The sequence below is a fragment of the Lissotriton vulgaris genome, unplaced genomic scaffold, assembly GCF_964263255.1.
Source record: "Lissotriton vulgaris unplaced genomic scaffold, aLisVul1.2 SCAFFOLD_800, whole genome shotgun sequence".
NCBI classification, from domain to species: Eukaryota; Metazoa; Chordata; class Amphibia; order Caudata; family Salamandridae; genus Lissotriton; species Lissotriton vulgaris.
In genome coordinates this window covers 338,733-358,175 of record NW_028241815.1, presented here as the reverse complement: position 1 = coordinate 358,175, position 19,443 = coordinate 338,733, and the positions used below count along the sequence as shown (strand labels likewise).

General features: G+C 41.5%; 1 protein-coding gene across 1 annotated transcript in view; it reads right to left on the bottom strand.

The window, feature by feature from the left end:
- The window catches only part of LOC147669879 (uncharacterized), a 609,201-nt gene that overhangs the window by 329,115 nt on the left and 260,643 nt on the right, over nt 1–19,443 (bottom strand). The window contains exon 3 of the mRNA XM_086948178.1: nt 5,497–5,667. Coding sequence (XP_086804304.1) covers nt 5,497–5,667 — 171 coding nt within the window. The remainder of the gene's footprint in view (nt 1–5,496; nt 5,668–19,443) is intronic.

Genomic DNA, 19,443 nt, shown 5'->3' with positions numbered 1-19,443 from the left:
CCTGCATGAATAACGAGCAGAGATTCTTGTAAGCTTTAAGTGGACTACAAATGAGTGAGTAGTGCCACCTTATGGTCAGAATTATATTAGCAAGAAATAAGTATTTCACTAGTTTAATGCATACAGGTTTACTAATGAGATTTTCTTTCATTTAAGGGAGAAGATAATCCTTAAATACAGCGTCCACAACTCTGAAGAGATAAATATTCAGAGTAGAGAGGTATTACAAATATAAATCAGTGTATTCAGTGTGATATTTGTGTCTAGGTATAGATTAAGAGTGGTAAGTGATTATATCTTTATTTGTTTAGACATTACATCTGCAATTGTCTGTTCAAAGAAGAAGTCAAGAAGAGAGGCAGTGTTGTGTTTTCTCTGTTTATTATTTTGCCCATTCCCCCTTCCCTTGGATTTCTTGATATTTTTGTGCTGTTTTCAATCAGTACAGAGGAGCAAGAGATTCAGGGGTGGGTTAGAACTGTCTTCAACTTTCCCACAGAAGGAATCAGGATTTCAGGTAAACGAGTCTTGACAGAAGCACAAGCCTCTTATTCCTTCTGTTGGAAAAATGAATACAGACCTGGATCAAGAGACTATAGATACCACAGAAATGGCCCAAGCTTTAAATGAAGATTTAAATCAAACTGAATCTGTCACAGTGTTCCTGCAACAAAGCAAGTTGAATTAGAAGGTTTAAAAAGAGAAAATCACAATTTAAAACAGGAGTTAACACAATATAAACCTAGAGATAGTTTGTCGGGTTCACATGTGGCTCCCGTGTTTAAAAGTTCAACTGAAACTGGTGCACGGTCTAAAACTTTTAGTACTTCCACATCTCCAGTGGAAGTAACAGTAAATGTACCTAACGTGGTTCCTTTAGCTGCTCCAGAACGTTTTCATGGAGATAGTAGTAAATTTCAAGTATTTATAAATCAATGTCAATTGCATTTTGTGTGCAGACCTCAACAATTTCCCACTGATGCTACCAAAGTAGCTTTTGTCCTTTCTTATTTGGGAGGAACGGCAGCCAATTGGTCTATTCCATATGTGGATAGAGATGATCCAATCCTCCACAATTGGAGTCAATTTAAAAGGACTATGACTAGATTATTTGCAAAGCATACATATACACAGGCTAGTGATAATGAGTTATTGAATTTAAAACAGGGATCAAAAGATTTATTGACCTATCTTACCTCATTTAACCGTCTTTTAACAGAGACTCAATGGCCTGAGGAGAAACGAGTATCCCTTTTTTATAAAGGTTTACGAGATGATTAAAAGGATGCCTTGGCGCATATTGTCGACCTTCCAGATGATTACTCAGAGTTTGTGGATTTGGTGGTCAAGTTGGATCATCGAATCGGAGAAAGGAAAGGTAATAGAAGTAAAACTGAAGCTAGATTACCTTTCTTTAGACCTTTTTTGAAAAACACGAAAAGAGAGAAACAGAAAATAAGCTTCCTGAACCAGAGCCCATGCAGCTAGGTACACTTAGAGGACCTTTGTCTTCAGAGGAAAAAGAAAGGTGAAGACAATTGCGGTTATGTCTATACTGTGGTAAATCTGGTCATTTTGCTCGAGAGTGTCCTGTAAAGCCAAAAGGACCTAAAAAGATATCGTTAATAACTGTGGCAGAGTCGGAGTCGGAAAACTAAAAAACTCGACAAGGGCAGAGGTCACTTGTTCGAGGAAAAAGTGTACTAAGACCTCCATCTCTACATCGTATGTGGTACCATGTATTCCTAAACATTTCCTAATTCATGTAATATTGATTGTCAGTGCACAATTGAGATATACTCTACCAGTACTTCTAGATTGCGGAGCTACAGGCAATTTTGTAGATATTACTTTAGCTAAAAAGCTTGATTTACCTATAATTGAAAAGACACATCCAGAAACTGTTTGTGCAGTAAATGGATCAGATTTAACTTCAGGCCTGATTACTAAAAAAACTAGCCCTTTGATTATGGTATGTCAAAATGGGCATACAGAAGAAATTACTTTTGATTTAATAGATACCCCTAACTTTGGTTTAATTTTGGGGGTACCATGGCTTGTACATCATAACCCAAAAATTGATTGGATGGCTCGCACTGTTACTTTAGATTCTTTATTCTGTCGTTCCACTTGCTATAAAGAAGCACGTCAAAATCACCTTTCCATGTTACATTGCGCTGTTGCCTCTACTCAAAATGATATAAATATTTCTGCAGAATATTCAGATTTTCAAGATGTGTTTGATCCAGTCAAAGCGAGTGTTTTACCACCTCATCGCTCATTTGATTGTAGGATTGATTTAATTCCAGGAGCCCCTCTACCTAGTAGTAGAGTTTATGCTTTAACTGAAAAAGAAACCAGTTATTTAAGACAATATTTGGATGAGTTGTTGCAGTCAGGTTTTTTTAGACATTCTTCATCACCTGTATCCTCTCCCCTTTTTTTTATTCCGAAACAGGATGGGTCCCTGAGAGCATGTATCGATTATAGAGGATTAAATAAAGCAACAATTAAAAATAAGTATCCATTACCCTTAATACCAGTGCTATTAGATCAGCTCAGACATTCAACAATTTATACTAAATTAGATTTACGTGGTCATTTAGTAAGAGTAAAGGAACATGATGAATGGAAGACAGCTTTTAAAACAAAATTTGGACTCTTTGAATATACTGTAATGCCCTTTAGGCTTTGTAATGCACCAGCTGCATTCCAATTTTTTATCAACGAAGTATTGCATGAATATTTAGATGTTTGTGTAATCGTTTATATCGATGATATTTTAATTTATTCAAAGAATCCTGAAGAACATGTTCATCATGTTAGAGCAGTATTAAATAAATTACGAGAACACCATTTATTTGCAAAATTAGAGAAATGTACTTTTATTGCTACCACTGTTGACTTTTTAGGTTACTGCTTAACACCTCAAGGAATTGTAATGGACAAAAAGAAAGTTAGTGCTATCACTGAATGGTCAGAGCCAACATCTTTGAAAGAGGTGCAAAAACTTTGGGGATTTGCTAATTTCTACAGGCGTTTTATCTCACATTTTGCAGATATAGTGGCCCCAATCACTAAATTATTACAAAAAGGACAAACATTTTTGTGGGATGCTCGGGCATCACAAGCTTTTCAAGAGTTGAAGAGACAATTCACTTCAGCTCAAATTTTAAAACATCCTGATCCAGATCTTCCTTTTTATCTGGAAGCAGACGCTTCACAGATTGCTTTTGGAGGAGTATTGTCACAGCGAGATCCAGTGGATGGACAATTACACCCTATAGCATACTATTCAAAGAAATTGTTGCCTGCAGAACAAAACTATACGGTGGCGGAAAGAGAATTGTTGGCTAACAAAGTGGCATTCACTGAGTGGCGTCATCATTTATTGGGAGCAAAGTTTCCAGTTACTATTTTTAGTGACCATAAAAATCTACAATTTTTTAGCTCAGTTAAAGCACTGACACCACATCTAATGCGTATGACTTTGTCATAACATACAGACCAGGCACACAGCAAATTCAATCCAATGTATTATCTAGATATGGATATTCTTTAAATCAAGATCAGGAAAAAAGAGGTCAGTCTATAATTGATCCTCATAAAATTGTAGCACCAATTCAAAAGAAAGATTTCATGAATACTTTATTTGAGGCTCATCTTCAAATTAATCCATTAGAGTGGTTAAAAGATAAGTCTAATAAGGTGCAGAATGGATTAATGTATCATGATACACTCTTATATTTACCTACTCCTGAGTTGCAAAAACAGAGTATTGTGTGGAATCATAATTCTGTTTTGGCAGGACATCCAGGTTCTGAAAAACTATAGAAAATGTTAGGAAACATTTTTGGTGGCCTACAATGACTGCTGACATTAAACAATATATTAAATCTTGTCCTACATGTGCTCGTCAGAAATCTTCACATCAAGCACCCTCTGGATGTTTAGTTCCAATGCCCACTCCACAAACTCCTTGGCATACTTTGAGTGTAGATTTTATAGTAAACTTGCCAATTAATAAAAAATATACTACTGTTTTGGTGATTGTAGATTATTTATCAAAGATGGCACATTTTGTACCATTGATAAAGTTACCATCAGCAATAGAGTTTGCAGATATCTTCCTTAAAGAAGTTGTACGGTTGCATGGATTACCAAGTAAAATAGTGTCAGACAGAGTTAGTCAGTTTAATTCAAAATTTTGGAAAACACTTTGTACAAAATTAAAGATAGAAGTAGCTTAGTCAACAGCTTTTCATCCCGAAACGGATGGTCAAACAGAGCGTTTGAACCAAACCTTGTTGCAAACACTAAGATGTCTTTTGACAGAGTATTCTAGTGAATGGCTTGAAGCATTACCTCTTGCTGAATTTGTATATAATAATTCCATACATTCAGCAACAAATTGCACCCCATTTTATTTTATTCAAGGATATCATCCTAGGACGTTACCAGTAATGATAGATGATTCTTTACTCCCTAAAGTGTCTGAAAGGTTGACGAATTTATTGAAAATTCAGGAGAAAGCAAAAAAGCATTTAAGCAATTATAAAGAACAGATGAAAAAACAAGCTGACAAACACAGAAATGAGGCTCCTATTTACAAGATTGGACACAAAGTATGGCTTTCCACAAAAAATTTAAATATAGAAGGATCTCGAAAATTACAACCTAGATTTATAGGACCTTTTACCGTACAGTCAATAATAAATACGGTCACTGTAAAATTAGATTTAATGGATGAATATCCAGTACACCCAGTGTTTCATGTATCTTTACTTAAACCCTATGATCCAAGTACCCAAGATGAAACTCCACCCCCTCCTATTCCCATTGCAGGACATTTAAAGTATGAAGTAAAAAAGATATTAGATGCCAAAAGAATTAGTGGTATAAATTATTCTATTTTGTTTCCTGGAATGGTTATGATAACACTGAAAATTCTTGGGAGCCAGCTTCCTTTGTGCATGCTCCACGTTTACTGAGGCTGTTTTATTTACAAAACCCTGGAAAGCCACGTCCTGTGGGAGGTCCTTTGAGGGGGGCAACTTTTAGGGTTTGTTCCAAACAACAAGCTTGTCCATGGTCACAACATTAGTAATAATTGGATGCATGCTCTAAGTCACAATATTAGGAATACTTGATAGTTTATTTAAAAGTATGTCTGATTCATGTTTCTGATTAATGAGCTTATTGCCATAAGCATTAAGGTAATATGATTTGGTTTAGCCAAAGCTTGTTCAGTGGTATTAATGTTTAGTCAGAAATATGGATTCTAGGAAGCTTCTTTGGTGATTACCCGTTTTTCTTATGCTAATTAGGTTTACACGTTTTCATGATATGCATAGGAATAGGCGCTGCACATTTCAAACTGAATTCTGTAATAACGTGCAGCGCGTGAGAGCCCTGTGAAAGCCCCGCCCGTCCTCAGCTATATAAAGACGCTTCTGAGCAAAGCCGTTTGCTTGTGCTCATTCTATCTCAGCTTACCTGATGTTCCTGCCTTGATCTCCGTCCCTCTTCACCTCTCCTGTGGTTTTCTTCCGTCTCGTCCTGCACCTTCAATCCTCCTCGATCTTCCTGTGTTCCGGACCATCCTGCAAGTCTTCCCCCACGCTTCCAGTGATACCAGTGATCACGTCTTCGGCTTCTAGGTTCCTCCTGCAAGAAAGAAGAGAAAGAATCATTATTCAGGTATCGCGTGCACACGCATCAGCGCTCAAGTAAGTGACATTATTTATGAGCAACAAAGACTGCCGTTTCTTTAAAACGAACTCTTGGATAAAGAAAAACTTCACTTGAAAGACCTTTAAAGGAAAGAGAGACATTTTTTCTGACATATGCTCATTGGAGAAAAAATAGAGCAAGAACTGAGTTTTGTGCAGAGACATTCTGGTGTTTAAAAAAATCGAAGAAGATTACAGAAACACTGATTAACCATTTTATACAGAATTCATTCACCTGCATGAATAACGAGCAGAGATTCTTGTAAGCTTTAAGTGGACTACAAATGAGTGAGTAGTGCCACCTTATGGTCAGAATTATATTAGCAAGAAAGAAGTATTTCACTAGTTTAATGCATACAGGTTTACTAATGAGATTTTATTTCATTTAAGGGAGAAGTTAATCCTTAAATACAGCGTCCACAACTCTGAAGAGATAAATATTCAGAGTAAAGAGGTATTACAAATATAAAACAGTGTATTCAGTGTGATATTTGTGTCTAGGCATAGATTAAGAGTGGTAAGTGATTATATCTTTATTTGTTTAGACATTACATCTGCAATTGACTGTTCAAAGAAGAAGTCAAGAAGAGAGGCAGTGTTGTGTTTTCTCTGTTTATTATTTTGTCCATTCCCCCTTCCCTTGGATTTCTTGATATCTTTGTGCTGTTTTCAATCTGTACAGAGGAGCAAGAGATTCAGGGGTGGGTTAGAGCTGTCTTCAACTTTCCCACAGAAAGAATCAGGATTTCAGGTAAACGAGTCTTGACATGTAGTTATACTGAATGCCCAGGTAAATAAAGTTTGTTACCCTGATGAGGAAGGAGATCCACAAGTTAAAGTAACTGTATGTGATATGAGTATCGCTGAGGAAATTCCTCCACACACTATGTTTTCCCTAACACTCGAACAGTCAAGGCTAATGAACCTCCTGGTATAACTAGAGCTTGAGCACACCTTTGTTTGAGCTGTATTGGCAGTATTCCAGTGGGGAAAAGTGACTGTACTATGGTGTTGAATGTTACTGGAACTAACAATAGCAGTTTTATGTCATCACACAAAACCGATTTCATTTGTGGAATTAAAGGTTATTATCATTTACCCACTGATTGGTCAGGTAGCTGTTATGTGTCCTTTTTACTACCACCTGTGTTTTTGGCACCTGTATCCTACCATAAAGACTATGAACAGTATAATGACATTTCCAAGAAACGATTTAAAAGGACAATAAATCACGATGAGGTGGATTAAACTTGGACTGCATTGCAGCAGTACATTGACTTTAGTTTGGGACCATTCTTCTTTGTTGGTGCGGCCTTAATCTGCAGGAAGATCAGGCGCTTGACACGTGTTGTAGAGGCTGTAACCAATCAGACAGCCATGGCACTTGGAAAGATCACAGAACTGCAAATTGCGAGAATTGTGGCGCTCTAAAATAGGAAGGTCCTGGACATCATCCTGGCCGTTCGTGGTGGAGCATGCCGCATTATTGGGAGCAGCTGCTGTGTGTACCTCCCTGACCACGCCCCTTCAGTTTTTGAAGCAATTCCCAAATTGCACAAAATAGCCACTGAAATACACCAGGATTCAGGAACATGGACTTTGACTGATGGCTATGGACTACGTTTACTGTATGGGTCTGGAAAATACTATCAGCCCTATGTATATTTTTTGTGATTCTTTTCACTTGTTGCCTATGTATCCAATGTGGCCCGATGCTCTGTTCCCTTTGTATTTCCACCTGTACCTCATGTATACCGACTAAACAAAATGTCAAGAATGTAAATGCCCGCCTAGCAATAGACCAGGAAATTAATGAACTTTTGAGAATAGATGTACAAGATATCTTCCATGCTCCTTCTAAATCATAGAGAGGGCTTCAGCCAATGCTAAAAGGGTCGTCTGTGGAAATTGAAAATAATGCAGTTAGCATGAGCTGAAGCCATCTTGGTTGTGGCATCCATTTTGTTAACCTTTTGACTCTCCCGTCTTCACTGTTGCTTGCTTTTCTATTCTGCTTGAGTCATCAGCTTTAGTTAACTCCTTCTGCACTGAGTCAAAGATGTGCTGAGAAAAGGCCTGTAGCTGCTAAAATGCACTTTGTTAAATATGTAACTGTCAACTATCTTTTGCTGCTGTAAACAGTTCCGTTTCCCCTTCCACTTTGCTGACTAAGTGATATCCATCTGCCCATGTTTGTCAATAACTATTTCTATGAAGACTTGTACCTTCTATTTGTATCTATATGCTTACTCTGCAACAAAATATGTTTAAAAAGTCCAAGGGCTCTGTATTTTATGTACTATAACATTTGCAAAAAAACTAGGGTGGAAACCACCCTCAGAACTCCTTCAAATTTATAAAGCAAAATGTATCACAATGGCAATATATGGGACTGGGGTGTGGGGTTTTACAGACGTTACTCCCATACAAACAGTTGAAAATGCCTTTTTAAAGCACATTTTATCTGTACCCCAGGGCACCTCCTCATTTATTTGTCATGAAGAACTGGGTTACACTATATAACAAATCAAGTAAAAGTAAAGCCAAGTAGTGGCATAGAGTTTGGTGGAAAGACCAGACAAAGTTAAATAGAGAAATTTTAAAAGATATCCCGAGGTTAGAGGGGGCTCTCCGGATACCCTGGATCAAATGTATCCATGATTTTATGAATGATCTAGGTCACCCAGAGTATTTTTTAAATCCTATTTCTATGTTGTTGATTCCCAGATGGACCCTAAAAACAGCTTGTCTCCAACAATTGGAATCAGCTAGAATGACTGGGGAAATCTCAAATAAGGTCACTGTGAGGCAGCATCAGTTGATATGTACAACCCTGGGGATGGAGCCTTGCTTATAATTTGCCTTATGTGGTCCTTAAAGGAAAACAAGGGTATTAGCGAGTATTTAATAAGTCGCTAGGGAGCATTGGTAGTAGGATAAAATTTGAGTTTTTTATTTGTTACTCTTTTCTCATAGCAAGACACAAAATTATATATATATATTTATTTACGCTATATTTCAGGTGCTCAAGTGAGTAGTACGGTGCAGGACGTGACATAGGTGATCAAAGTGAACGAACTGTCACACACAACAAGGATAAACACATACAACAATTATATACAATGGTACAAGTGAAATTCCTTGGGTAGGTCGACGGCGTTTCGATCTATATTATTTTAGATCTTCATCAGGACAGTTGAGCCTCCTGAAACTTGCCTGTGGAGAGGGCAAGGATGGTCATTCGCGCAATACAGCTGGGCGGATGTCGCAGCTTTTCATGGAATATAAAATTCGGTTAGATTCCAGGCTTTAACTGGGGATTCAGGTGGTGGCTGTTTGCTTCAATGTGGGGAAATTACTTGAGAGAAAAAATTAGGTTACAACATAATCAATATCGCTGCCAAGGCGCATTCGTCGCTATGGTAGGTAAGGTTAATCTGAAAGAAATTACTGTGATTTCAGACAGCGCTAGAAAGAGGTACTCGGACCCCCGGCTTGCTGCACCGACCTGCAAAAACTAATTGCAGGCGGACCCTTCTACAAAAGCGACGAATGCGCTGTCTGAAATCACAGTCATTTCTTTCAGATTAACCTTACCTACCATAGCGACGAATGCGCCTTGGCAGTGATATTGATTATGTTGTAACCTAATTTTTTCTCTCAAGTAATTTCCCCACATTGAAGCAAACAGCCACCACCTGAATCCCCAGTTAAAGCCTGGAATCTAACCGAATTTTATATTCCATGAAAAGCTGCGACATCCGCCCAGCTGTATTGCGCGAATGACCATCCTTGCCCTCTCCACAGGCAAGTTTCAGGAGGCTCAACTGTCCTGATGAAGATCTAAAATAATATAGATCGAAACGCCGTCGACCTACCCAAGGAATTTCACTTGTACCATTGTATATAATTGTTGTATGTGTTTATCCTTGTTGTGTGTGACAGTTCGTTCACTTTGATCACCTATGTCACATCCTGCACCGTACTACTCACTTGAGCACCTGAAATATAGTGTAAATAAATATATATATATAATTTTGTGTCTTGCTATGAGAAAAGAGTAACAAATAAAAAACTCAAATTTTATCCTACTACCAATGCTCCCTAGCGACTTATTAAATACTCGCTAATACCCTTGTTTTCCTTTAAGGACCACATAAGGCCTACTCCGAACCATTGTTCTATAAAATGATCATTCTACCCCAGGTTCTACTGTATGGGGTTCCCTTGTATATAACAAACATTGCTTATAATTTGCAACTTGCATTTTTGATAGATTTCTCCTGACTAGGTTCAGGCTGGGAAATATCCATAGATTAATGTCCTGGCCGAACATGAATGACTGGTTGCGCAGGTTTATTTTGTGTCCTTGCGACAATACCTCAGACCAGTTGGCCATGCATATGGGGGGTCATTAGGATCGCGGACGGACTTGAGTCCGTCCACGATCCCAGAGTATGAGGGAACGTCCGCATGGGCAGCGGCGTTCCCTCTGTGCTGATTAGGATGTGACCGCCAGGGTGGCGGTCACATCCTATATCTTTAACATTGCGGCGGGTGCAGCTTCAAGCTGCACCCGCCGCAATGTTAAAAATGCATACAATGCATTTGTATGCAGAAAGCGGCAGGCACCGCGCGGTGCCTGCTGATGTCTGTATACAAATGCAGGGGGGTACCATAGGTACCCCCAATGTGCACCCCCCACACCCCCTTCACCTAGGGGGCCCGCAACAGGCCCCCGCAGTGAAGATACACATGCTTTTCCTCAGCAGAAAACCCGCCGCGGAAAAGCATCTTTGGAAGCCCATCCTAATATGGTGGACGGTGTCTGAGAGACACCGCCACCATATTAGAGCTTTTCCGCCGCGGTTGTAAGCCAACCGCGGCGGAAAAGCTGCGGACGGAAACCAGGACCCACCAGCCATCCTAAAGTGGCGGTGGGTCTTTGGTGGGTCCGCTGCGGTTTTTCCGCATCCTCTGGGCCGGCGGTGGCTTCCGCCGGCCCAGAGGATGCGGAAATTCCGCAATCATAATCGGCCCCATAGTCTTGTTTTGTAAGTTCTATATAGAGTCAAGTAAAGTATGGATCATTCCATTTTTAAAGAACTTAGGGCTTAGGCAGTGTCGCCAGGCAATGTTTTTACTCCAGCTCTTGGAAACGAGCATGTAGCATGGAGAAAAATAACGCTTTAAAAATTTTAAAAAAGGTCCTTCAAAATAGGAAATGTATTAGCATGAATTTATAATTATGATATTAGGCCATGATGGGCAATGATGTGGGTATAATGATGTAAATAATATGAAATGAAATTTTGCTCATTTTATTAATGTTTTTTTATATATGTGTTTTCATGTCTGTAGTGAAATACAGCTGAATAAAGCTTTCCTTGAACTTAAACTATGTACTACCTCCTGCAGCAATTGAGGGTGTTTTATTGGCAGTCCCACTCATGAGTGATTAATAAACTTGTTATTTGAAACTCCAGCTTCAGTGCTGATCTCTATTTTGTTGGTATATGGACCCATGGACAAGATAAGGGTGACCCCTGTACCGGTGTGTGCATTAAAAGGCACATTTACACATTAGTACTTGTACTAATTCTGAGTAAAGCTTTAAAATGTAAATCAGTGTCTGTCATCTGCAAAACAGGTCTAGCTATCTTGTGTAGTTCCCACCAATCTTTAGAATCTGTGCATTGCTTCAACAACATAAACTAGGACCTTGGTGTCTAAACTGATTCCAGACAACCCCTCAGGGCATGTAGGCCAATAAACCAGCTAGCTCACAGTGCTACCGTAAGCCCCCCTAACTTACCAGGGAGAGAAGGGTTTCTGGCAACCACTAAACATGACAACCCTGACTTCAGGGATTGTGGAAACATTACAGTACTTTTTCCTTAGTCTCTCATGCTCACTAACTCTCGGAGAAATATACAGAGAATACACAGTGGGACATTTATTGAACCAATGTCATTCTTGCATAAAATACATGTGCTGCAATGATTAGGAGACATAAGCAGATACACGTGATTACAAGTACCAAAAGCATAAATAGTAGGTAGAGTTCTACCATGGTGCTAAAACAATGTACTAAATATAAGGCGGCCAGTACGGGTATTAAATAATTACATTCTCCTTGGCTGGAATATCCTAAGGCATGAGCACCCTCCATAAATATGAAAAAGCCTTTAATTCTCTGCAATGTGAACTAATCTTCTCACTTAGGATGACCATGGGTTTGGGAAACCACTTCCTGACATGGACACACGGTCTGTATGAAGGCTAGGAGGATGACTTCGGACAAATATATAATTGGTAGGACCACGAGGCAGTGTTGCTCACTCTCTCGGGTGCTGCTTGCTATAGATCTGGATCTGGGTGTTACCAAGACCATTTGGTTAATGGGTCACCATTTGTATCTCCCTATACGCGGATGACATGCAGTAATACTATGTAGAAAATGATCAGATGTAGCAAACACCTTTGAGGCCTTGAAGCACTTCAGCAAACTGTCTTCCTTCACGATGAATTGGAGCAAGTTTAATGCTTATTCATTGCATTCCTCTGTTGGGGAGGAGTAAACTTGCTGAAATTGGTGAGGAACTTCGGTGGGATCTAAGCACTTTCAAATACTGGGCTGGATATATCAAACTGTTGGATGGAAATATTAAAGCAGCTCTGTCCTCCTTGCGACAACCTATACGATTCTGGCATACACTTCTTCTCTCTATAATGGGTAGAATAGCCCTCTGAAAGATATGCTACTTCCAAGCCTACTGTACGTCTCCGCCACTTTACCAATACAGATCCCCAGAGCTGTGTTTGGTGAAATGGATGCAATAGTCCTAAATTTAATGAGAGCATCGCAAAGGTGGAGACTTCCTTCGGACGAAGGAGGGGATCGAATTCCCTGATCTAGATATCTATTATCTTGTGGTGGCAAGATGGAGGGATATTTATTGGGGTGCTTTTGAAAATGGAGAGCTGGATGTACCCTGTCGGAGTGCTCTACTGAGTCTATTCATTATTCCATCTTGAGGGGTGCAGTTTCACAGAGGGGCTTCTGATCATAAAGGTTCCGTAAATGTGGGTTAGGGCCCTCCAGAGGATAAATACACAAATACTGTATGAGTGAGAGTTGCCATTAACATCTTTATTAATATTGCCACCCAGGAGTAATTGTAGAGGACTATATACTTGGTAGGGGAAGGGATTGGACATTGTGGTGCAGTTGTTTGAGAATGGAAGAGCAGCGGAGTTTCAGGACCTAGTAAGTGAATATCGTATATCACTGCAGACTTTCTATTGTATGGGGCACTACTGGCTACAATGCAGAACTGGTGGCAGGAAGGCATAGTAGAGCCCCCCAGCGTACAGCTGATTGTAGGACCTATGCACGACCAACGGGAAGCAGAGTGCGAATGCCATTTATGTAAAGTGCTACTTGCGCAATCCAAGGATGAGCTGATTGGGCTGTGGGAACAATGGGCCATGGACAGGTTGACGCTGTGGGAAAGTGCCCCTTTTTGCATGGTTGCTTCCCACTTTTTCCTTGATGTTGATGCTCTTTGACTGAGGGTGCCCTGGGTTCCTGCCAATCAGGTACCTAGAGCCTATGTCCCTATAATTTTTGTATGTTTATTATGTATTTATTTTTTAATCCTGTGTTATTACTATATGGTGGTAAGGTGAAACAGCCTTTACAAGAAGGTTTTTATCATGTTGAGCCATTACCACGTAGTTTGTAACTCGCATGCTTTTACCACGTGTATGTCTTTACAGTGCATGCCTTTAACACACATTTAAGTAAGTTGGAAAGTGTGGGGGCTCTCCCCTCACAAATATATTGTTTTTATATATATCAATGCGTGGTAATGGCATGCATTGTAAAAGCATATGCATTGTAAAAAATAAGGGTAAAAAATGCATTGTTAAGGCATGCAATGTATTTCCCTGCATTGTTCAATTGCACAACCAGTGGTAAGATATTACATTTCTAAAATGTTTATATTAATTGTTATTTATTTAAAATTGTTTGGTTGATAATTAGATATCTATTACTTTTGCACTTATGTGAATTAATTGTTTAATTTGAAGTCTAAATTAAATTAATGTTCAATGTTTTGGAAATTTTGTTTGTGTAATTACTTTTTTAAAATTCTTATTTGTTTTTTAAGTATCAAGGAAAATAAATAAGCTAGGACATATAAAATAGGTAATATGCCAGATTTCTATCAGTAGCAAAGTGCTCAGGTTATCTTTTTATGCTTCTCCCTAGTTTGCCATACACCACATGCTTTACTAAGGTTATGATGTAGACCCTTACCCTCTGTGATGGCAGCTTTCTGAAAAAACAAGAGGCAAGAGCCTTTTGGCAAATTAGGAACAGTTAGTTTAATTAAAACAGTGCGGCCGGGAGACAGTTGCACGCATAGGGTCTGAGGACTGCCTCAACTTACAATCGGTCTGGAATGGGTCTTTATACAATTCATTGAATGCCACAAACAGTTCAGGCGGTCTTTTTTTGTAAGGAAAGTGAAACGCTGACTTTGGAGCCATAAATGAGTGCATTTGATGAGGAATCCAGGTGAGCTTTGACTTGCATGGAAAGATTGCGGCTAGCGGGTAAAGTGTCCAGATGACCGACATGGGGAGCATGTGATTACTGCATGTACTGTGTGTGCTTTATCCTGATTGGCTATGTGTTCCTAACTTTTTGTAGCACCTGAATTTATGTTGTTTTGGGAACGCGCTTACCCCTCCGGCCATGTGTGGTTTATTAGGGCCATCTCCCAGGATTACTGTGGTGCCGCTGTGCCTATCTGTAGAGTTGATATGGGGTTTCCTGTTGCGCGTTTGCCCACCGGCTACATGGCACCCCACTTGTGACCTATCAATCAATGACCTCAGGCCTGGTTCTCAGAGCCAACCTGACTACATATTTCGGAGTTCATAATGGGCGAAGTCGTTAATAAAGATGCGATTTCATTTTTATATATGAATGTATTGTTATTCATCTTGAACTCGGTCTTCTCAAAATTAACAGTGGAATTGACCTATACGTAGATTCCGCTTTGCGATTCCCAAATAGCAATTTCTACAGATTTGCAACTCGGAAATCGCAAATCCTAAATTTCATACAAATGGCCCTTATTGCCTTTTTCCAAGATTTCTAATGAAGTTTGATTATACTGACACCTTCTGTACGCCCCTACTAGACAATGACTTATGTCTCACATTAATTAAGTTTGAGCTATTGGCATTGCTAAATATTGCAACACCAATTGCAACAGGAGGTTACGGAGGAGGAGGAGTCACGTTCTCTGCAGTGCAGAGCAGAGCAAGCAGGAGCAGGTGTGTCGCGGTTGCCGTATCGCTGGTTTGCCGCGAGGCCCCCAAGGCAGGGCCGTTGGATTGCTGAAACAGTGCGGAGCAGAGCCGGGGTGCCGTGGTTGCCGCGGTCGCCGCTTTGCTGGTTTGCCGCGAGGCCCGAGGCAGAACTGTTGGATTACCGGGCTTCTGGAGAGCTGGAGGAGTCACAATCATGTTCTTTGCTGAGTGGAGCGGTGTGGAGCAGAGCCGGGGTGCCGTGAGTTGCCGCGTCGCTGGTTTACCACGTCTGCTGGCTTGAATTGCCCTTCTCATCCACCCGCCTGTACCCCAATCTATCTCCAATAGGGGGGAGGCATAACTTGGCATAAATTGGCATAATTTGTCAAAACGTTATTTTTAAGTTTGACACCATCCCAAACCTACTTAAAATTTCTATTGTGGGGGCAAACTCTCTGGACATCTAAATACATTAACACATCCTTTGACGTTTCGAAGCTGCGAGCCAGTGTGATCCTGCGTTGCCGTGATGCTGTGTTGCTGCCACGTCGATTGGCGATCCCCCCCCTCCACAGCTGCCATTACCGCTTTCGCTGCTGCAGTCTTTTCCGGCTTTTCCCTGACGGCTGCTGCCGCTGACCCTGTGCTTGACTGCCGCTGCCGCGTTTCCGCATTCCGTCATTAAACTCCCCCGTCATTCTATCTTTGTGGCTGGAGGTCATGGCGGTCTTGGCGGCTTGCGGTGTCTTCGGAGCTTGGCTTGGCTCGGCGCAGGACTTGGGGCAGACAGGCCTGGGAGGCCTGGGAGATGAGCTGCAGTGGTGAGGAGCTGGGTCTCTGTCCTTGAGGCCTATTTTCTTGGTGTAGCTTGAGGCGGGCACAAAGGTGGTGGTGAAAGGCAGCCCTCGAGGTATAAGAGGGGGCAAAGACCACCATAGAGCAACAAAGGAATAACGGGACCTGTTTGGGAGGCGTGAGGATCCCTTAACCCCTTAATCCTCAAACATAACTTAATCTTCACTTATTACGTTGTTAAAACTTACTGAAGTTACATCAAAGTGTTGGTTAACGATGAGATCAGGTCTCCAATGCGGTGCTCCGCCGAAGTTAAAACAGCGTCAGAGACTTGATGCTTCAACTAAAGCAGGGACACAGTCAAAATCAGATGGAAAAGATGAGGGGGCTATTACATCAAGGGACTGCTTGACTGAATCAGCTGAGCTAAGTGTATCACCTTTATCCCCCGTAGTCCCTGGGAAGATTCAGAAGATTTCCAACGTCGACGCTCAACCGTCAATTAAGAGTTACTTTTTTAAGTACCATACCCAAAAGCAAAATAGAACTCAAATTAAGAAGGATAACGGCAACTCCGGCGTTGATTGTAGATCATCTTCATTTACTTCTCTTGTATCGTCACTAGGTTTAAATAGTGCTCAACTGGGGAAAGACCTTGAGCCTAAATCTACCTCGTCTCTACCAAGGCCCCACGATGAGCCGATCTCTCTGGTTTCGAACCTAATTGTTGGCCGTTCATCTCCATTGAAAGATCCTAAAACTATTTTGGGTCAAATTAAGGCGTTGGAAGTGAGTAGCCCTAAGGAAAAGCTTCCAAAGCCGGTTAAAGACACACAAGACCCAGCGCTTAACCCGTCGGAAAATTTACCAGTGTACACCGGAAGGTTGCAGGCGCAGGCACAAATTCACCATCATAATACGGTGGATCTGCAAACCAATCAGCCTACTGATATAAAAATTTAGCAACGGAAGAGTCGAACAAAAGATCTATAGAGAGTGGAACTGTTGTCTGCTCGGTAATTGAAATCTCTTCGGGTTTGAATCATAATGTCAGTGATGTGGCCGTAGAGGCTGATAATAATGTGTTTAAGCCACTTATTAAGGGTGGCGGTGATGATTTATTATTAAGCCCGATTGATCATCTTTCCCTAACTGGGGAGGCTCGTCCTATTAATCTGGATAAATCCAGTATAATTTTGGAAAATAGCTTTTGTATCAATAAGTCTGTATTGATTCCAGGTGCGGCTAGTAGGAGCAATACTGTTAAGTTGGATATTAATGAGCATTGTAATTCTTTTAACTCCACAGATCTATCTTTTCTAACAAAGTTTCATGGAAATTTTCAGGTAAAACTAGACACCGTGGAAAATAATGTTAGTCATTCTGAGCATGGAGTATGGGATTGTTTGCTTAATACAATGGATTCTATAACAAAAGCTCTTAATTTCCACTCTGATAAGTTAGACATTCAGGTAAATATTCTAAATACTCTAGCGACACACGTTGTAGGAAGCTTCTTCAACTAACTAATTTCATTTCTAAAGTTCAAGCTGATAAAGAAAATCAGTTAATATCCTGCACGTGTGCTCAACTGATTGATAAAATCTCTGACTTACCATCAATTGTTGGTTCTATGGTCCACGAAGTAAAATTATTATCCGGTAGGGAAGATGTGAGGAGTGAAGACTTAAGAAATACTGGAACTATAGAAAAATAACCTCTGGTCCTTGTACCTTTAGAGACATCACACTCCCCTAAATTAAAGAAAAATCAGGAGTCAAATAAGAGTAGCTCAACAGTAACTATGGAAACTGAAGTAACAGGAGTACCTGAAGTTTTAACAAAAAGGGCGAGAAAAAGATTGAGAAAAGCACATAACATGGCAGCCCAGGATAAAAAAATAGTTACTGGGGTAGCAAACAATAGCGGCCTATTAAACTTGAATTCTGGTCCAGTGGCTCTCTTCCCAATTTTTAGACCTTCGACTGCACCTCAAGCCAATAAAAAGGTTAAGCCATGCAGTAAAGCTGGAAGTGAAGGGCTAAAGGAAGAGCCTATTCTTAATGTGGGGACTAAAATCCAGATACTGCCAATCCGAGAGAACCGGGTAGGGCAAGATAAGCCAATGCAAGATTCACACTCTTGTCAGTTTACTGAAAACTTTTCCCAGAATGAGATTATCCCAGTTCAAGAATTAATAGGGTCCAATAATAATATACACACCTATCCAAAATAAATAGGGTCCGTTTGGTTTAGAGATAATGGAGTAGTCTCAAAAGGAGAGCAATATATGGCCATTGATACAATTGTAAACCCTTCCCTTACACATAAAGATCAAATTAGTCAGGGAGCACAACCCTCTCTACAAGACCAATCAATCAATCAATCATCGTATTTATAAAGCGCACTACTTACCCAGAGGGTCTCAAGGCGCTGGGGGGGTGGGGGGGGGAGGGATCTGCTACTGCTCGAACAACCAGGTCTTGAGTTGCTTCCTGAAGGCGAGGTGGTCCTGGGTCAGGCGGAGGTGGGTGGGGAGGGAGTTCCATGTCTTGGCGGCGAGGTAGGAGAAGGACCGTCCCCCTGTGGTGGCTCTGCGGATGTGGGGGACGGCGAGGGCATGGCTGGACGAACGAAGCTGGCGTTTGGGAGCGTAGAAGTTGAGGCGGCTGTTGAGGTATCCTGGGCCTTGGCTGTGTAGGGCTTTGTGTGCGTGGTTGAGGAGACGGAAGGTGATTCTCTTGTTGACCGGGAGCCAATGCAGATCTCTCAGGTGTCCGGAGATGTGGCTGCGACGGGGGATGTCCAAGATGAGTCGTGCTGAGGCGTTGTGGATCCGCTGGAGTCTCTTCTGGAGTTTGGCGGTGGTTCCGGCGTAGAGGGTGTTGCCGTAGTCCAGACGGCTGGTGACGAGGGCCTGGGTGACCGTCTTCCTGGTCTCGGTGGGGATCCACTGGAAGATCTTACGTAGCATGCGCAGGATATTGAAGCACGATGAGGAGACGCGTTGACTTGTCTGGTCATGGAGAGGGAGGAGTCCAGGATGAAGCCTGGGTTGCGTGCGTGGTCTCTTGGTTTGGGTGCGCTGCCTAGGGCGGGGGGCCACCAGGAGTCGTTCCAGGTGGAGGGTGAGGATCTCAGGATGAGGACTTCCGTCTTGTCCGAGTTCAGTTTCAGGCGGCTGTTCATCATCCATTCGGCTACCATTCGTGAAGGTTGGCTCTGGCGGTGGCGGGGTCGTTGGTAAGGGAGAGGATCAGCTGGGTGTCGTCGGCGTAGGAGATGATGTTGAGGTTGTGCTGGCATGCGATGTCTGCGAGGGGGCTCATGTAGATGTTGAAGAGGGTTGGACTGAGCGAGGAGCCTTGAGGGACGCCGCAGATGACTTCAATGGCTTCAGATCTGAACGGGGGGAGGCGGACTCTCTGTGTTCTTCTGGCGAGGAAGGAGATGATCCACTCCAGTGCCTTCTCCTGGACTCCGACGTTGCTGAGGCGTTGTACTAGGGTACGATGGCAGACAGTGTCGAGCCGCGGAGAGGTCAAGGAGGATGAGGGCCGCTGTTTCTCCATTGGCGAGCAGCGTT